A 16421-nucleotide genomic window follows, 5' to 3' on the forward strand; every position below is an offset into this window, starting at 1 on the left:
TCAAATGAAATCAGCAACGAACTATTGAGAATCGAGGAAGCGGCAGCCACATCAGACACTTGCAGACGGAGCGCCAGAGCCAGAGCCAGCGCCAGCGCCTCTTCCGTGCCTCTCCAGTAACCAGCCAGAAGCCACTCGAACAAATAATGCATGCGGCTGTGGAAACAACAACCTGAAGAACAAGAAGATGAAGCTGAAGCTGAGGACGAGAATGAGGATGAAGCTGGAGGCTGAAGGCTGAAGGCTGAAGGCTGGAGGATGGAGGATGGAGGCTGGATCGCTGGCAGGAGCTGAAACGCAGGCTGAGGCTAAACTACAAGGAAAGTCGTTCAGGCTCAGTCAACAAAATACCAAATTCAAGCACCTGCCACAATTCCAGCTTGGCACGTTGTCGCTGCCACAACGCCACCTCCACACCTCCCCTCCCCACCCCACCATCCACCCGCTCTCAGCCCACGCTCCACCCGCTCTCCTCTGTTACCCTTCGTTCTCGCCTTTTCTCTCTGCTTTCGGGGAAGTTTTCCCTCTCGTAAATGTTTGCCATACAAATGTATAAAACATTACCGCACGGCACGGCAGGGCAGGGCAGGGCAGGGCACGGCGCGGCTCTCTGCCAAAGACGTGCCACATAAAACGGGTAAGAGAGAGGCGTTGGGCAACGCGTCGGGGAGGCAGATGAACTTTTTATATTGTAGCTGGTTTGGGCCTGGCCTGGCCCGAATCGAATCGAATCGAATAGAATCGAATCCACCCACTGAACCTATCCCCCAGCCCACTCTGCTTTCAGCCCATCGCCCGTTTGCATGGGTTAAGTTTTTCGTTGTGTCGTTGTGGGTGCTCAGTCGCCTCCTTCTCTGCAGTGGCAGAGTGTTTGGAGTGGCAGGTGACAGGTAGAAGAGAGGGCAGTTTGGAATAGAGCAACCAGATCAGCATTGAATAAAGACAGACAGAGGATCTTGCCAGAGCAAAGATCCAGTTTCGGATGGTGATGGTTCCTTGGAGCCAGTCGGAGCCATTCTATTGGATCTGATCCACACCAAACTATCCCCTTTGAAATGTTCCTTCTCTTTCGTTACATTCTAATTTGACTTCTCCTGCACTTCGTTCGCTGCCAGCGACAATTTTATGCCTCCTTTCATTTAATTTCATTTCATTTGGTTTCATTTGGTTTCTTTTACGTTTGTCATTCATTCTGCTTCATTTACTCAATTGTGAGTCATCGTCATCATCATTATCAGAGCTGCCATCGTCAGAGCTGGCAGGGTGGACGGAGTGGGTGGCATGGGATGGCCTAGGGTTGCCTGTTCGCTGAAGGGTTGTCACCTTGCTTCTGACGGCCGGATAAGAGTTGTTGACCCACGTTGGGCCTAGCATTGAATTCAGTTTCAACCCCCCCAACCATACACCCCTACACAAATTCCACTTCTCACTCGATGCTGCTCTTGAAGGTGTCCTGAAGAGGAACCCACATACATATGTATGGATATATATATATATTATATCTAAATATATATGTATAGAAGAGAGAGAGGGAGCATAGTTCTGTTAGAGTAAGAGAACATTCTCTATCTGGGGCTGGGGCTGGGGCAACACTTAACCTTAATTCCGGCAACTCTGACACATCAGCCTCTGAGCCCCACAGACAATGGTCACATTAGCCACCCCAGCCCAAGGGTGGGGTGGTTGATGGTGGGGTCAATCAGTCAGTGGGCAGGGACGGTGGTGGGTAGGGGAGGGAGCTGGCTTGGCAATGCCTTTCTTTGTCAACGTTAAAATGAGCAAAATGCATAATCGAAAAAAAATCATTGAAGCGTAAATGCTTTGTAACAGGATATGGCAGTAGTAATGGGAGGGGTGGTGGAGGGTGCAGAGTGGAGAGTGCAGAGTGTGAGGTTATGGCAGGACAAACGGTAAGCTTATACCGATATCCATGTGGATGGATCCAAGCCAACATGAAAGCCAAAGGAAACCAGCGAGCAACCAAAGCAAACGAAGCAAACGAATCCGAGCGACAGGCACTGAGGCAGAGACAGAGACAGAGGCACAGACACAGAAATGGAAATGTGACTAGAGGGCAAGGGGAAACGGACTTGTGCAGCGAGTTGGGGTAAGGGCAAAAACTGTACGGAAGTTGGGGTCACTGCACAGCTGCTCCGCCCCTACCTCTACCTCTATCTGTCCCTCTATCTGTTCCTGTTCCTGTCTCTGCCTCTGCCTCTGCCTCTCTTCCACTGTGCAGTCACAATGAGTGATGGAGCGAGTGAGAGCTGAGCAATGAGCGCTCCATAGAGAGGCAATGGGAGCCTCTAGCCAGGAGCAGCAGATGATCTGTGATCCAGAGTGAACCACTTCAAGGGACTACCTTCCAAGCAACCGAACTCCACTCGTTCTTCTGCAATCGAATGGAGTCCGATCTAGGAAAGGGCTCGGAACCGAGGAGAGCCGAGCAGCGGAGATCTTATCCCACTTGCCCCTTGGCTGCTGCTAACCATCCAACCAAATATCGCGGGCCAGTGAAGTGCCCCGAATTCAGTCCAATCGAATAGAATCGAATCACGGCCTGTCTATGCCGGAATATTTTCCAATGACTAATTTAGTGGACGGTTCACCGCTGCACCGCTGGTCAGGTGGATCAGGCTAGATACGTGTGTGTGTGTGTGTGTGTGTGTGTGTGTGTGTGTGTGTGTGTGTGTGTGTATGTCGGACTGGTGGAATCTGCTTGCCACAGAATTTCCGATGCGGAAAATGAGCAACGCGAATTCTGCCGAAAACTTTGACAGTGGGGGGTGGGGTGGTGTGGGGTGGTATTCCGCTTGGTGGCTGGATTCAGGCATTCCCGACTGAATCATTTTCGCACAGAGGGTAACTCATGCACTCCCCTCCCCCCCTTCCACCCCTTCTGCACTACTCCAGCGAAGCAACAAAGCAGCGAACCAACTAATTCAGTTGACTTCGGTGCAGTTCGGTGGGTTCTAAGCCGGGTTCCAGCACGGTGTAGAACGGGTTAGCAAGGGGCAGCAGGGGGGTGGGTTTGGTTTCAGGACACAGCTAAAGTTGGCCAACTGTTCCCGGCTCCCAGCCGACAATCAAATGGCCAACGACACCCTGCACCCTGCACCCCGTGCCCCGTGCCCCGTGCCCTATCCCCTACTCTCCAGCAATTCCCCCCTCCCAACCACCCATTACCCATGGCTCATGTGTGGTGGAACTTTGTATGGGTTGTTTGGCAGCGACGATTGCGTGTTCCCCGCTGTGCCACGATGGATACCAGGATGGCTGGATATGGCTGGGTATGGCTCGGGGATGGCTGGGGGTGCATCGAGTGTTTGGGGAGATGCTCGGGCATATTGCACATTGTGTGTCCATCCCCAACCCTGTCTGGTGGGGGTGCTAAGGCATGGATGAGTCAGCCATGAACAAACGTAAAGTCCTTCAAAAAAAAAAAAAATAGTAAAAACTGAAAAAAAAAAATGCAAGTACAAGGAAAGCAGAGAGATAGAGAGGAGAGGCGGAGAGACGGAGCGACAGAGAGACGGAGCGGAGCACATGAGAGGTGTGTAAAGGTAGAGAAAGAATGGGCGAAGGGCGGCAAGGAGATGGGGGCGAGGAACAACCGATGTGAGCAACCACCAGCACAACCACAAAACGATGACGGGCGCTGCCATGCGATGATGCGACGATGCGACGATGCGATGCGTGCCACTGATAACGGTGACTGCCAGCGGTAACTGCTGGCCAGTGGCATGGAGAGAACTGAATGTGCATGGGCTAGGAGTGGTGGAGAGAGCTGTGAGGCGAGGTGACCCCTGCCAGTCCCGCTGCCAAGCCGATGGCTTGTCCAAGCACCTGGACTCAGTCATAAACTGCAGGCAAAAGCAGAGCCAAGCCAACAGCAAACTACATGCTACGAGCCTGAATAGCGGCATTAAAGTATCAGCCAACAAAAAAGGGAAAGACACACAGAAAGAAAGCAAGATAGAAAGAGAGAGGGCGGGAGAGAGCGAAGGAGATAGAGATGGAGAGGGAGAAGGAGTGAATGAAAGAAGGCACAACAAATTGCAGGCAGGCTGCATACAAAACACAAGCCCTGAAAGGAGTGAAAGAGTAAAGGAGAATGCTGAGTGCAGAATGCAGTAGGAGGACTCCCCCCTGCCCACATAAAGCAGCTTAACTGCTCCCCTGGCCAGGATTTGGATCCGCCCGAGCTCCATCTCCAGCTGCACCTTCTGCTCTGCCATCCGTTCTTTGTATTACTTAAGCTTGAATGTATATGAATTTGATAAGGTCTTTGTTTCCCTCCCACAAAACGCTCCAGTTCGGGCCAAAGCTGCGCTGCCCTGCCAGTGCTGCCAGTGCTGCTGTCTGCTGTCTGTTGTACGTTGTCCGTTGTCCGTTGCCAAGGCAAATTGCTTTGAGTTATTTAAGAGGAAAATACGGAGAATTGTTAAGGCCAGGCACGTCGTTGATTGTGGGTCGAGCCAGTGGGCACAGACAGGAGCAGCAGTGGCAGTGCCAGCAGGGAGATGGTCTCGACCCCGAGCTAAAATTGTTTTGAAATGATTTGAAAAAGCATTTCAGTTTAAGCCAACAATATTCCCTTCCCTTCCCTTCCGTTACGCATGTGTGTGTGTGTGTGTGTGCGCCTGTCCAGAAATTGATGAATACGCAGCAGCAGAAGAGAAGGAAAGGAAAAAGCAGTGGCAGCAGCAGCAGCAATAGGAGAGTGCCATTCAAGTTGGAATCTGAGTTGGCCAAGCGAAGGGAACCGCACAATTTGTGGATTATCCCTTAGAGCTCTCAGTGGGGTTCAGGCCGAGCTGTTGAGTTTGGTAATAATTGAAAGCAATTGAATGGGATCGGGAATGGCATTGGGAATGGCATTGGGATTGGGAATGGTAGCGGGGACTCTGGCTATCTGAGATGGGGAATCAATTGGAGAAGGTGCAGAGACTGCATCGAATTTCCAGCAAGATTCGCCTCTAATTGCGAGCAATTTGCGTGCCTTGTTCACTTTGCAAAAAGGGGAAAAGAAAGTTCCCTTTGGTGGCCCCAAATTAAACTGCTTAACTGCCATCATTAGTTGGAGGGCCTATCGCCAGTTGGGGTATGGGCAGGGGCAGGGGCACGCTTTGCGTTCATATGCAAATTGGTTGGAGGGGCAGCTGCTAACTGCTAACTGCCAACTGCTGTGTGCTGTCTGTTGTCTGCTGTCTGGGCCGTGTTGGCGTTGTGTAAGCTGATTTCGGTCAGAAAAGGCCATGGCAAAAGGGCCAAAACGAAAGGCGAAAAAGACGACAGAAAGACAGAGAAACGGTTCAATTAAGCCAATATTTGCGCACACTCGCGCCTTCAGTGGACTGGTTAGTTTTGGCAAGAGCTCCTGTTCCTGTTCCCCACACACCATTGCTGCCACACTCCCCATTTGGTGGCGCTGCTGCTGCTGGTGCGCTGCTAAGCGATGGCACATTTTTCGAAGCATACTTTGCGGCTGCTTAGCCCCACGGCCACAACACAGGAGGCCCCTTCCCTGTCCTGCCCAGCTCTGTCCTGTTCAGCTCTGCTCGAGTGTTTGTGTATCTGTCTCCTTGTCTTTCACTGTGTGTGCGTGTGTGTGTGCCTCTCTGTGCGTATGTGTGTGTGTGTATATGCGTGTGCGTGTGTCTGTGGTTGGGATTTTTGTTTCTGTTTCAGTTTCGGTTTCGGCTTACTCTTTCGCTGGCCCGGCCAACCTGCACAAGGAGTGGGTCCGCTCACTGGGACTGTGACTGAGACTGAGACAGGGACCGGGACTGGTACTGGGACTGGGACAAGCATGCTTGACTGGGTGACTCACCTGTACAGTGCCAGTGGCCAGGATGGCTACGGCGATGGCCCAGAGGCTCCGCAGCCACAAATTGCGTTGACGCAGCGCGGCGCACATTGTTCGCACTCTTTTTCGGCCTTTGGCTGAACTGTTCTCCGCTTCTCCGCTTGTCTTTTGTCTTTGTCTTTGTCTCTGTCTCTGCTCTCCACGAACAGCTCCTTCTCCAAGGGAATCCGGCTGTCTCTGTCTCTGGACGGGTGTCTCGGGCTGCTCGGGCTTAATTGTACGAGTATTTGCTTTGGTGGCTTATTTGTTTAACACTAAGTATTGCTGCAACTGCAGACCGAAGGACGACGACGAGGACGAGGACGAGGAAACGGTGCAACGTGGCAACAGCGGCGACGGCAACAACAAGAAATTAAAAACAACAGAAAAATTTCATTAGCAAGCGAATGAACGAATGAACAATGAATTTTACTTCTTCTTCTGCTTCGTATTCTTCTTTCGTTTTTTTTTTTTTTTTTTATGTTTCTTTGGTTCTTTTATTGGGTTCTTTGCTTTCTTTTCTCTTATTCCCCTGTTTCGTGTGCTTTTCGTTTCGTTTCGTTTTTTCGTTTTTGTTTCTCGTTTTTCGTTACGATTTGGTTCGGTCTCTGATTTGGTTTCGATTTGTGGCGCTTAAGTTCTTTCACTGCCTGTGTGCTGCTCTGATTGAGTTTTCCTTCGCGTTTGGCTTTCCCTTTCCCTGTCCCTTCTGCGCTGATGCTGCCCCAAAAGCTATGCAACGGAAAATGTCAACTGTGGAATTCGAATGCCTGCCTACGTGTACGTGTGTGTGTGTGTGTTTGTGTGTCGTCGTAGTATTTGATTGTAGAACGTAGTAGAGGGAAACGCATGCAGCGCTGCCCGACAAGGGGCGGCAAAGAGAGCGAAAGAGAGAGAAAGAAAGAGAGTAAAATACGAAAGAGAGAGAGAGAGACAGTATGTGCTAGGACTCTCGCCTCTCCACTGTGTGCGTGTGTGCACTCGTTGGTTGTCTTGCGGTGGAATTACTTAAAGATTTCCTATAAAATAATCAGCCGCTAACTCAATGAATGGAGTCTAGTATTCGGACTATTGTATTCCCCCCTTGGCAACGTTAAGTTGTTCAATCCCCCAATGGATTTTTTGGGTTTCTTTGCTGCAGCTCTTCGAAAATATCAGCTGCAGCAGTTCGTTCTGGTTAGTTCCATGTCGTTCGTTTCGTTTCGTATCGTTTCGTTTCGCTTTGTTCCGTTACTTGGGGCCCACGCTCCCACGCAAGACCGCAAATATTTACACCCCCTCTGCAACACTCCCCCCGTCCACACACGGTGGACTCTGCGCACGCACTTTCTCTATATTTCTCTCACTTGCTCTCTCTCTCTCTCTCACTCTCCCTCACTCTCTCTCACTCACTCACTATTTCACTCACTCCTTCACTCGCTCTCTGTCCTTCTCTGTTTCGTTTGCACTCTCGCACGCTCCCAACGGCCCTGCGCAGTGCAGGAAAATTCACTCGGAGTCAGCAGCCAAAAGGAAACTTCCTTTTTGGGGTTTTTTACTCTGTCAAATTGGCACAACAAATCGAATTCGATCCAAGTTTTTCTTTTTCTTTTGGTTTTTCGTTTTTGGGTTTATTTATATTTATGGGAGAATTTTTTGGCACTCGGCTTCTCTGTTTCTCTTCTCTTTTATTCGCTTCGCATTGCACTTCGCACTTTAACCACAAGAACAGCAAAAAAAAGTATACAACAATTCTTTAGTTCCGACACAACAACAACAATAACAGCAACAAAAAACAGTTTGATGGTAATCGAATTCTTCTCTTGTCTCTCTGTCTCCTTTCTCTCTCTTCTCTTCTCTGTCTCTCTCTGGGGGTATGTGTGTGCGTGTCTTTCTCTCTCTCTCTCTCTGTCTCGCTCTCGATTGCTCTCCGAGCCAGGCTATGGAGAGCTGAAAGCTTGGGAGCCGTGAACTGAGTCTCAATCCCAGTCTCTCAGTTCCAGTCCCAGTCTCTCAGTTCCCGTCCCAGTTAATGGCTTGGAGAGCTGGAGCTGTAAGTACCTTGCGCTGCGAACGCTCACAAACGACTGCGAGTGGCACCGACCACATGAGCAACTCGTTGCCTTCAGTGGGCGCCCAGTGGCTCCTGCTTCCGCTGCTGCTTCTGCTTCTGCTTCTGCTCCTTCGAACTCGACTCGTTGCCGTTGCCGTGGTCGCTGGGGCGCATGGCGCGTGCCCAGGATCGATATTAAGTGCGAAACTTGCACGGGGGTGGAATCTGCCTGTGAACATGTAACATGTATGTAACCACCAGCCACGAGAAGCAGCAGCAGCAGCAGGTGCTTGGTGTCAAGTGTGCGGCTGTTGTCGAAACCAGGGTGGTATATAACCGGTTCAAAATCGAATGGAATTCGCGTGGGTTTCCGTTCAAAAAGGAACGTTGTTTCAGGGGGCATTCCAGGCTTACACACATACCTACACACACACACACACGAAGTACAGGGTTGAAACGGCACTTTAGGGGATTCAAAATGCCGTTATTTGGCTTCCAGCACGCCATCTAGCAGAAGCTGTGACGCCATCTACATGTTACATGCATTTATTTAGACACGAACCCTGCAGCGCCCGCTGCTGGTCACATCAGTGTATTTAGACACGAACCCTGCAGCGCCCTCTGCTGGTCACATTAGTGTATTTAGACACGAACCCTGAAGCTCCCTCTGCAGTTCACAGAGTGCAGTGAAGACAGCAACCATCTGACAGTGGCGTGGCCGCCCTCTGTTGCCGGGTGGATGTACTAGAACTTTGAATTCGTAAATTTCCCGCCAAACAATTTATATTTCTCGTCTTTATTCACACGACAGAAACAATACAGAAACAACTTGCACGTGCACGTGTGTATTTAGTACCTAGTATGTATGCATGTATATGTGTATGTATAAATGTAGCAAAATGTATAGCAGAAAGCAAACAAAAAAAATAGGTCTTAGGACTATGCTGTTTGTTGTGGTTGGTACAGCCGACTAGGAGTAGTTGTGCTGCAAATACTCGTAGGAGTACTCGAAGACAAGCAGGAGAATGGCGCCGCCGGGTCCCAGGCGCATGATCTTCGGAACGATGCCCTTGTAGAGGGCGCGGAAGCCCTCCTCCTTGTAGACGGTCAGCATGGAGCTGAGTGTGCCGCGATACTTGATCTGGCCAGGCACTGGCTGGGGGCCCTGGATGCGCGACTTGGCCACGTCGAAGGGGATGTTCACGAAGCAGGCCAGCGTGCCGGCCGTGAAGCCAATGGCCACCTTGCGCAGGAACTCGAGGGTGCTGTCCTCGTTCTCGGGCACCACGTTCTTCACGCTGTGGTAGAACCCAAAGTAGACCATGTTGAAGACGCCGTTGCGGCCCATGGTCGCGGTGACGCCCTTGTTGAGGCCATTCAGCCCGAGCCCGTCGCGCTGAACGATGCCGCGCGCCACCTCAAAGGTGCTGAGCATCTTCTTCTGGCGATCCGCCTGCTGGGCCACCTTCACCACCTCGAAAGGGTTGACGGCGATGGCCTCGAGGGTGCCCGCGGTCAGGCCCGCCAGCGAGTAGGTGAGCGGCGTGGGTGTCGGCGAACCGAACTGGAACAGCGGCTTCGTCTGCTCGAACACCAGAAACTTGATGGCGCGCTTCGGTGTCTCCGCCAGGATGGGCGGCATGATGCCCTTCCAGTACGAGCTGATCCCCTCCTGCCGATACATCTTTGAGAAGCAGTCGAAGACGCCATTGTAGTGGACCTGCAATCGAGGGAGAGAGGAGAGGAGAATGGTGAGCTTGCTGCTGCTGCTGCTGCTGCTGCTGCAAAGATCTTTTCAGGCATCCTCTCTGCTCTCTTGCCAGACTCTCTTTGCCCACGGCACGCAAGGCTGCCACAGACTGGAAAACATTGCCGAGTGCATTGTGCCACATTTCCGCTGTGCGTGTGCTAATTTCCACCCCCTGCACTCCCCCTCCTCGCACTGAGTGTGTCTTTTGCATTTCTTTTCTTTCTTTCTGTGCGTTAATTGGCCACCATAAATTCACTTCATCTTCTTCTACTGCGAAAAAGAGAATTTCCGTCTCAAAATAAAGATATTTGTGCCTTTGTTTTGCCGGGCAGGAAGAGTAGCACAAGGCTGCTCCGCACTCGATTCACAGTGTTCAGCGGTTCCATTTCTGCTATCGTTCCTCATCCCTCATCCCTTATATCTCCTGTTTCTGTTTATGTTCCCTTGCTTCCTGGCTTATCTGCGGCTTTTTCACGAGCCAACCAAAGATGTCCAAAACATTCTGATAATCATGCCGATTAGATAAGAACTAAACCCTCACTGCTTAGTGCAATTCAACGCACAACATTTCCATCCCCATAACTTTTAGTCTTGGATCTTGGGCCCCTTGAACTTCCATGGGGAGCCGGAATCGAAAGTTTCGATTGATTTTCACTGAGAACAGACAACAGCCCGTGCCGTGCCCGTGCCCGTAAGTTTTTAGTTTTCCATTTCGATTGTTGGTTCAGCCAGAGGGAGGTCCAGACTCGGGCATGGGCATGGGCATGGGCGGGAGGTCGGGTCTGTCCCGGCTGATAAGACGCGCGACGTAGGCCTGTCGGCTGTGGTCGGTTCCGTTCTGTTCTATTCGTAGCGGGTCTTGGGACTGATAAATATGGATTGCCCATCGAGGGAATGTCAACCCGGAGAAGAGAGCAAGAGAGAGAGAGTAAGAGAGCAAGAGAGGGAGAGTCGGAGAGCGGCACTATCTGGTGGAGAGTCTAGACTGGTCTGGCGAGTGATTTTGTGTGTGGTGCGTGGTGGGTGGGGCGTGACCTTGGTATGCCCTGTGCCTAACGAAGGAATGTGTGCGCCATCCATCAGCTGTGAGAACAGCTGACACTGGAGGATACCAGCTGCCAGCTGGCCAGCTAGCAACTTACCTCAGTGACGGCGCCGACGGCAGTGACGGCCGGCGTTGCCTGGATCTGTATGCGCGTCTTGACCACGTCCAGTGGCTGCATGATGCACACCTCCAGGAAGCCAGCCGATCCGCCGGCAATCACCTGGAAGGCGGCCCGCTTCGCCGCCGATATCTCGTGTGTGTGCACGCCCTGCGTAGTCATCTCTTGGCCGCGGCTCTCTGCTCAGTTCCTTATAGATACGAAAGAATTTCTCAAACTTTGAATTTCAAGTGCTTCTCAGTGTGCGGGGGGGTGTGTGGTTCAGTGGGTCGGCGCTCACTGCGATGATATCCGATATCCGATATCCGATAGGCAGCAGCAGAGTGACAAATCCACAATAGGATGTTCAGCCAGCAGCCACTCACTCACTCGCTCACTCACTCACAGCAACAAAACAACAGAAAAAAAGTAAATAATATTAAGTAAATGAACCGTTGAACGCTCTGAGGGGCCGCCGCACGCTTCGGGAACGAAATTCGCACTGCGCGCGGCACGGCGCCATAGCAGCAGCTGCCGGACCCGAACGAACCGGAGAGAGGAGGTAGCGGGCAGAGGCAGAGGCCGAGGCCGAGCCGCCCCGTCCGAGCAGAGAAATTCGGTAAATCCAACACGGGCTGCTCGCTGGCTCCAGGGGGGTGGCGAGGTGTGCTGAAACGGGGTCGTCGGGGCTAAGCTTTCGCCGGAGAATAGAGAACAGAGAATAGAGAACAGAGAACAGAGAACTGGCAGTGGCAGTGGCAGTGACGTGTGCTGGAAGTGCTCGCCGGGTGGGCGCTGCTGTCGCCGACGCTAATTGAATTTGTCGATTGGATCGTGCGAAAAGCTCCTCTGCTGCCTCTGCCTCTCATTCTGGTTCTGTTCGATCGCGGAAATAAAAGCTCCCCTATGTGAGCGATACACAGTGAGAAAGTGGAGAGCTGGTGGGCGTAGGGAGGCGTGGGGAGCGGGACTGTCAATGGAAAATTTGGATGAACCTGCTGGAGCTTCTGCAAAGCTTTGACTGTCCATCTAACTTGTTGGGTGTACAATGGAGATTATCTGCAGAGCTAAGAAGATTCGATGTACGCGTGGAATGAACGAGAGAGATACAAAAGTAGAAACACAGAGAGATATCTGTTATCTGTCAGATAAGTGAAGCATTACCGGAGTGGTGGTAATTTTTATTCCAAATATAATGCTAAAGGGAGCAACAGACCAGACTGGCATCAAATGTTTCACTCCACTCCACTTGAAGATATTTATTTTTGATTTTTCGATTGTCTGCCTGCCATTATCAGATGTCACATGCCAAAGATCTCCTTAGCAGCAAAGTGCCAGCCGAAGTGCCAGAAGTGCCGTCAAGTAACATTTCCAAACGAAACGTTTCCCTCTAGCCCACAGCTCCTCCCACAGCTGCCTGTCCCTCTTTGCACCTGAGCAGCAGAGCAGCAGAGCAGGCCCAGCCATATTGCAGCCATTAGATAGCTTATCTGTGCATCGCATTAACGATGTTCCTCACCCATGTAAATACTCAGAGATAAGCACACGGATAGATAGACAGACAGGCAGACAGAGAGAGAGAGAGAGAGAGACAGAGAGAGACTGGCAGAAAGGAAAGGCTGAAACAATGAACAAACAAATCGTTTGACATTTTCCACATCTGTCAGAGCGTAGCGAGTGCAGTCTGAGGCATCTGCATCTGCATCGGCATCTGATCTAGCTGGAGACTCTTGATTGGTTTATTGTTCATGGCCCACTGCAGGCCGGACATCAATCAGAGTGCCATGGGGCTCGGGGCTTGGGGCTTGGGGCTCGGGTCTCGGGGATACTCGTCGATTGAGGACAACTTTCATTTACATAAAATGCATTCTACTCGTATACCAAATTGATAGAACAAATTGTTGGTGTCAGAAATGCTCCCACCCCGTTCGGCCGCCAGATGGTAAAACCTTTCCAACTATTCCTATGATTTAGATGCCTTTCTTTTGCTTTGCCTCTGCATTTGTCTGTCCCGAAGATCTCAGTGTGTGTCTGTCTGTGTGTGTGTTTTATGATTGTCCAAATATTTCTGGCTGTTAATTATAGGCACGAGTTTGCGTGACTGATAGACAGATACATGGCTGGCCACATCTATCTGTGCATGGGATGTGTGGAATTTCAGATATTTACTTCAACCTGCAGAGCCCCAAATCAAGCCAAGCCAAGCCAAGCCCAAGCCAAGCGTTGACTGCGACTGCGACTGAGAATGAGACCAAAAGAAAGTCTGTGCCGAATTGAAGGGGGGGCTGGTGGTTGGGGGGGGAATTTAAAACGCATTAGCAGCCATTAAAAGCGAATTAATCCAGGGAGCTAAGCTGGGCAGGAACTGCACAATTCCTGGCCTAATAATCTTGTCATGTCACGCCATCAATCGAGTCCGTACAGCTGGCAAGTCCTCTTCTGGCCTCTTCTCCTCTCCAACGGCAGCCATTTGTGGCATGAATGGACCATCGAAATCTCAATGGACACCGATTGAGGCTGGCTGAGACTTAGGGCTGGGGGCTGGGGCTGGGAGCTAGGCAATTTCTGCTCTTTCCGACTGGGATCCCTGCCACGAAAATGAATTTTCTCCATCTGTAATTAGTTCGAGTTTTACAAGCGCTGCATGTGGCATGCACCATGCATGCACCATGCACACCATGCACACCATGCAAGCGCCGATTGATCGATCAAAGCTGCAGATACAGGCTAATAAATCATTTTTCCATTTTCATTTTCCCAGTGTACCCATACCCATAGCCATAGCCATAGCCCACTACCCTGCATGTACCTGTATGTAGGTATCTTCCCTTCCTGTCCCTTCCCTTCCCTTCCCACTTTCAAAGTGAGAACTCACGATCGCTCGGGGGCCCGCTCCGGTCCGGTCCGTCTGTCAAAGGCTATTAACCCCATTTTCACATTTTCCCATTTTCGGGCAGAACGTTCCACTTGTTGCACACTTGCGGCTTGGGCCCTGAGAAACAAGTTGCCCCAAAACGGGCGAGCAAGACCGAGGAACCAGAGCGCCAAATGAAGCCCACAGAGGGGAATGGGTTGAAGGTTGTTTTGGATCATCGCCGATCATCAAAGAATCCCTCAGAATTTCACTTCCATTTCGGCCGAGGAGTGTGGGGGGGACGGTGGGTAAGGGAAGAACCCCATCACTTGAGAGTGTTTTGATTAATCTCAGTTTTGACAGCTGTCCAGGCGATGATTCGAATGGAGATAGAGATGGAGTTGGAGCTGGAGCTGGCAGCACTCACAGGCAGAAAGAAGCATCTAATCCCTGACAAGGGGATCAATCGGAAAGAATCCTACAGCAGCAGCAGCAGGAGCAGCAGGAGCAGGAGCTACACCCAGTTCGGACCCAGTTTTGGACCTACATTACGCACATTGGAGTGGAACCCGACTGGGACTGGGACTGGGACTGAACTGGTCTAGAGGTTTGACCCACTCCGAGCCCAGAACGAGTTGTGCGATTTTCGCCCAAAACGAAAGTAAGTTACGCCACACTCCACTCAGCTCCACTCCGCTCCAACCGGAACTCAAAATGAACCCAGCACAAACCCAGCACAAACCCAGCACAAACCCAGCCCAATGTGCACCGTATAAAGCCATGGGCTTAGAGTAACTGGCCGACCATTCAAATGGAGGCAATTGCCACTTGGACACTGGCCCTGCTGCAGCTGCTGCAGCTGCTCGACTGGAGCACCGCCCTGGGTCGCTACTCCCTGGGGCAGGAGGAGCGCCCCCTGTGGATACTCGAGGATGGGCTGGCGAAGCGGCAGCGGGAGGAGCGCGAGGAGTCGGACTATGCGACCACAACCAGAAGGCCGCCGCCCGTAGGATGGCGACGAAATGCACGCGAGCCGGGCTCCATTACCTTTCTGGTGCGGCACGAGGAGCGTCCCGCTCCCGCTCCGGCTAGGGCTCCAGCTGGCATGCTGCCACAGCGACGGTTCATGATGCCACCCCATCGCCTGCAGCTGCCCCACCACTATGTGCAGCAGCGCAGAACGAGCCCGGGCAGGAGCAGGAGCAAGAGCAGAAGCAGAAGCCACCGCAGGCTGAGCGGCAACCAGCGACGGCTGCAGCTGCCCGTCTTCGACAACGGGCCAGGGGACAATGCCCTGGCCGGGTCGGAGCAGCCGATCTTCGTCTACAATGGCACCAGGGGCGAGATGATACTGAACACAGTGCTGAGCGGTCAGCGGTACCCCATGCAGGAGCCGGTGCCCGGCCAGGTGCTCTACCCCCCCTCGACGCCCATGTTCCGGCCCAAGCCAATTGTCGAGCGCTTCCGAATGCCCGGCCAACGGCAGCTGCTCAATCTCACCCTCATCCCGTTCTACGCCCACGAGGCCATCACCACCAGCAGCACCACCACGGAGCTGCCGCCGACCACGCCCCTGCCGACACCCATGCCGACGCCCTACGAGACGCAGCTGCCGCGCAGCGAAAGGAAGCGGAAGCGCAAGAAGGCCAAGCAGTACAGCGCCTTCCACTCGCCCCAGGAGGTGGTCCAGTGGCAGTCGGTGCTCCGTCGATCCACCGGAGACAATCACCACCGCCACAACTCGGGCACCGACGCAGAGCTGCAGCTGGAGGAGCCCCTGGAGCAGTCCCTGGAGCAGCCCCTGGAGGAGGAGCTGCATGAGCAGGACTGGCTGACAGAGGAGGTGGCTGATCCGTCCGAGGCTGTGGCAGAGGTTGAACTGCCGTTGCAGCAGATCGAACAGCAGGAAACGTCGACTGCAACCAGCGTCAGACCCTTCCAGATCGTGTATTTCGACGAGAGTCTGGAACGACCCGAGGCCGAAGCGCTGGACAGCACCACCAGCTCCCCACCGCAGCAGCGGCTGAGCTCACGGTATGCCCTGAAGCGGGAGTACTATGCCTTTCCCGTCTACACGCTGGGCAAGCTGCTCCAGCCACAGGCACAGCCACAGGTCGAGTCCCAGTCGGAGGAGATCGATCGTTCGGCGAGGAGTTCCTCTGAGCAGCATCCCAGCACTTGGTTCATTCTGAATTCGCGGTGAGTCCTGAGTGTTGAGAGTCGCCCAGCGCATTGCCCACTGATCTCTCTGATTCCTCTCTTTGATCTGCAGCTACAAGGGACCGCATCACCGATGGCCGGGAAAGGGCACAGGAGCGGGAACGGGTACGGGAGCGTACAACCAAACCAAGTACTACACATCCAAGTACATAGAGAATGCAATCAGACCACGAAGATAGAGGCCCCCGTGCCAGCAGCTTCCTCTAAGAGTGTTTTAAGTGTAGCAAATAAAGACTGTGACTCAAGGTGCAAGTGGAAGTGGAAGTGATGTGGGGAAGACTTGGAAGGAGGAGGCGGAGTTCGGTTCGGATCAAAGATGGTTCGTTGTGTGAAGGAACAGCCTGAAAGGCGTGACAATTATGACAATGATCGCCCGATGATCATTAACTTAACGCCTCTCCGAAGCGCAGAGCAGCAGCAGCAGCAGCTGAGAAAGAGCCAGAGCGAGATCTCCCCCCTGGAGACAGTTTAGATGGTAATGGGACCCTAAAGTGGAACAGTCATGCGAGCCATAAAGAGCAGCCATAAAGCCATAAATTCCTGGGGGACACACAAAGAGGCCTGGCATCGGCTTC

General features: G+C 52.4%; 3 protein-coding genes across 10 annotated transcripts in view; 1 reads left to right on the plus strand and 2 right to left on the minus strand.

The window, feature by feature from the left end:
- The window catches only part of LOC111066230 (amyloid-beta-like protein), a 52448-nt gene extending 44475 nt beyond the window's left edge, over nt 1-7973 (minus strand). For all 8 annotated transcript variants that reach the window (XM_022354677.2, XM_022354676.2, XM_022354671.2 and 5 more), the window contains exons 1-2: nt 7889-7973; nt 5834-6139 (exon numbers count right to left, since the gene is read on the minus strand). In XM_022354677.2, the coding sequence (XP_022210369.2) occupies nt 5834-5920 (87 nt within the window). In that variant the 5' untranslated portion in view covers nt 5921-6139; nt 7889-7973. The remainder of the gene's footprint in view (nt 1-5833; nt 6140-7888) is intronic.
- Nucleotides 7974-8670: 697 nt separating this feature from the next.
- Nucleotides 8671-11163, minus strand: LOC111066346 (mitochondrial 2-oxodicarboxylate carrier). The gene is made up of 2 exons (XM_022354866.2): nt 10773-11163; nt 8671-9600 (listed from the first exon to the last, which is right to left on the minus strand). The coding sequence occupies exons 1-2, from the start codon at nt 10953-10955 to the stop codon at nt 8851-8853; spliced, it is 933 nt and encodes a 310-aa protein (XP_022210558.1). The 5' UTR covers nt 10956-11163; the 3' UTR covers nt 8671-8850.
- Nucleotides 11164-14217: 3054 nt separating this feature from the next.
- Nucleotides 14218-16171, plus strand: LOC111066345. The gene is made up of 2 exons (XM_022354864.2): nt 14218-15825; nt 15899-16171. The coding sequence occupies exons 1-2, from the start codon at nt 14438-14440 to the stop codon at nt 16023-16025; spliced, it is 1515 nt and encodes a 504-aa protein (XP_022210556.2). The 5' UTR covers nt 14218-14437; the 3' UTR covers nt 16026-16171.
- The last annotated feature ends 250 nt before the right edge of the window (nt 16172-16421 follow it).

Source organism: Drosophila obscura, unplaced genomic scaffold (assembly GCF_018151105.1).
Source record: "Drosophila obscura isolate BZ-5 IFL unplaced genomic scaffold, ASM1815110v1 contig_165, whole genome shotgun sequence".
Classification (NCBI taxonomy): Eukaryota; Metazoa; Arthropoda; class Insecta; order Diptera; family Drosophilidae; genus Drosophila; species Drosophila obscura.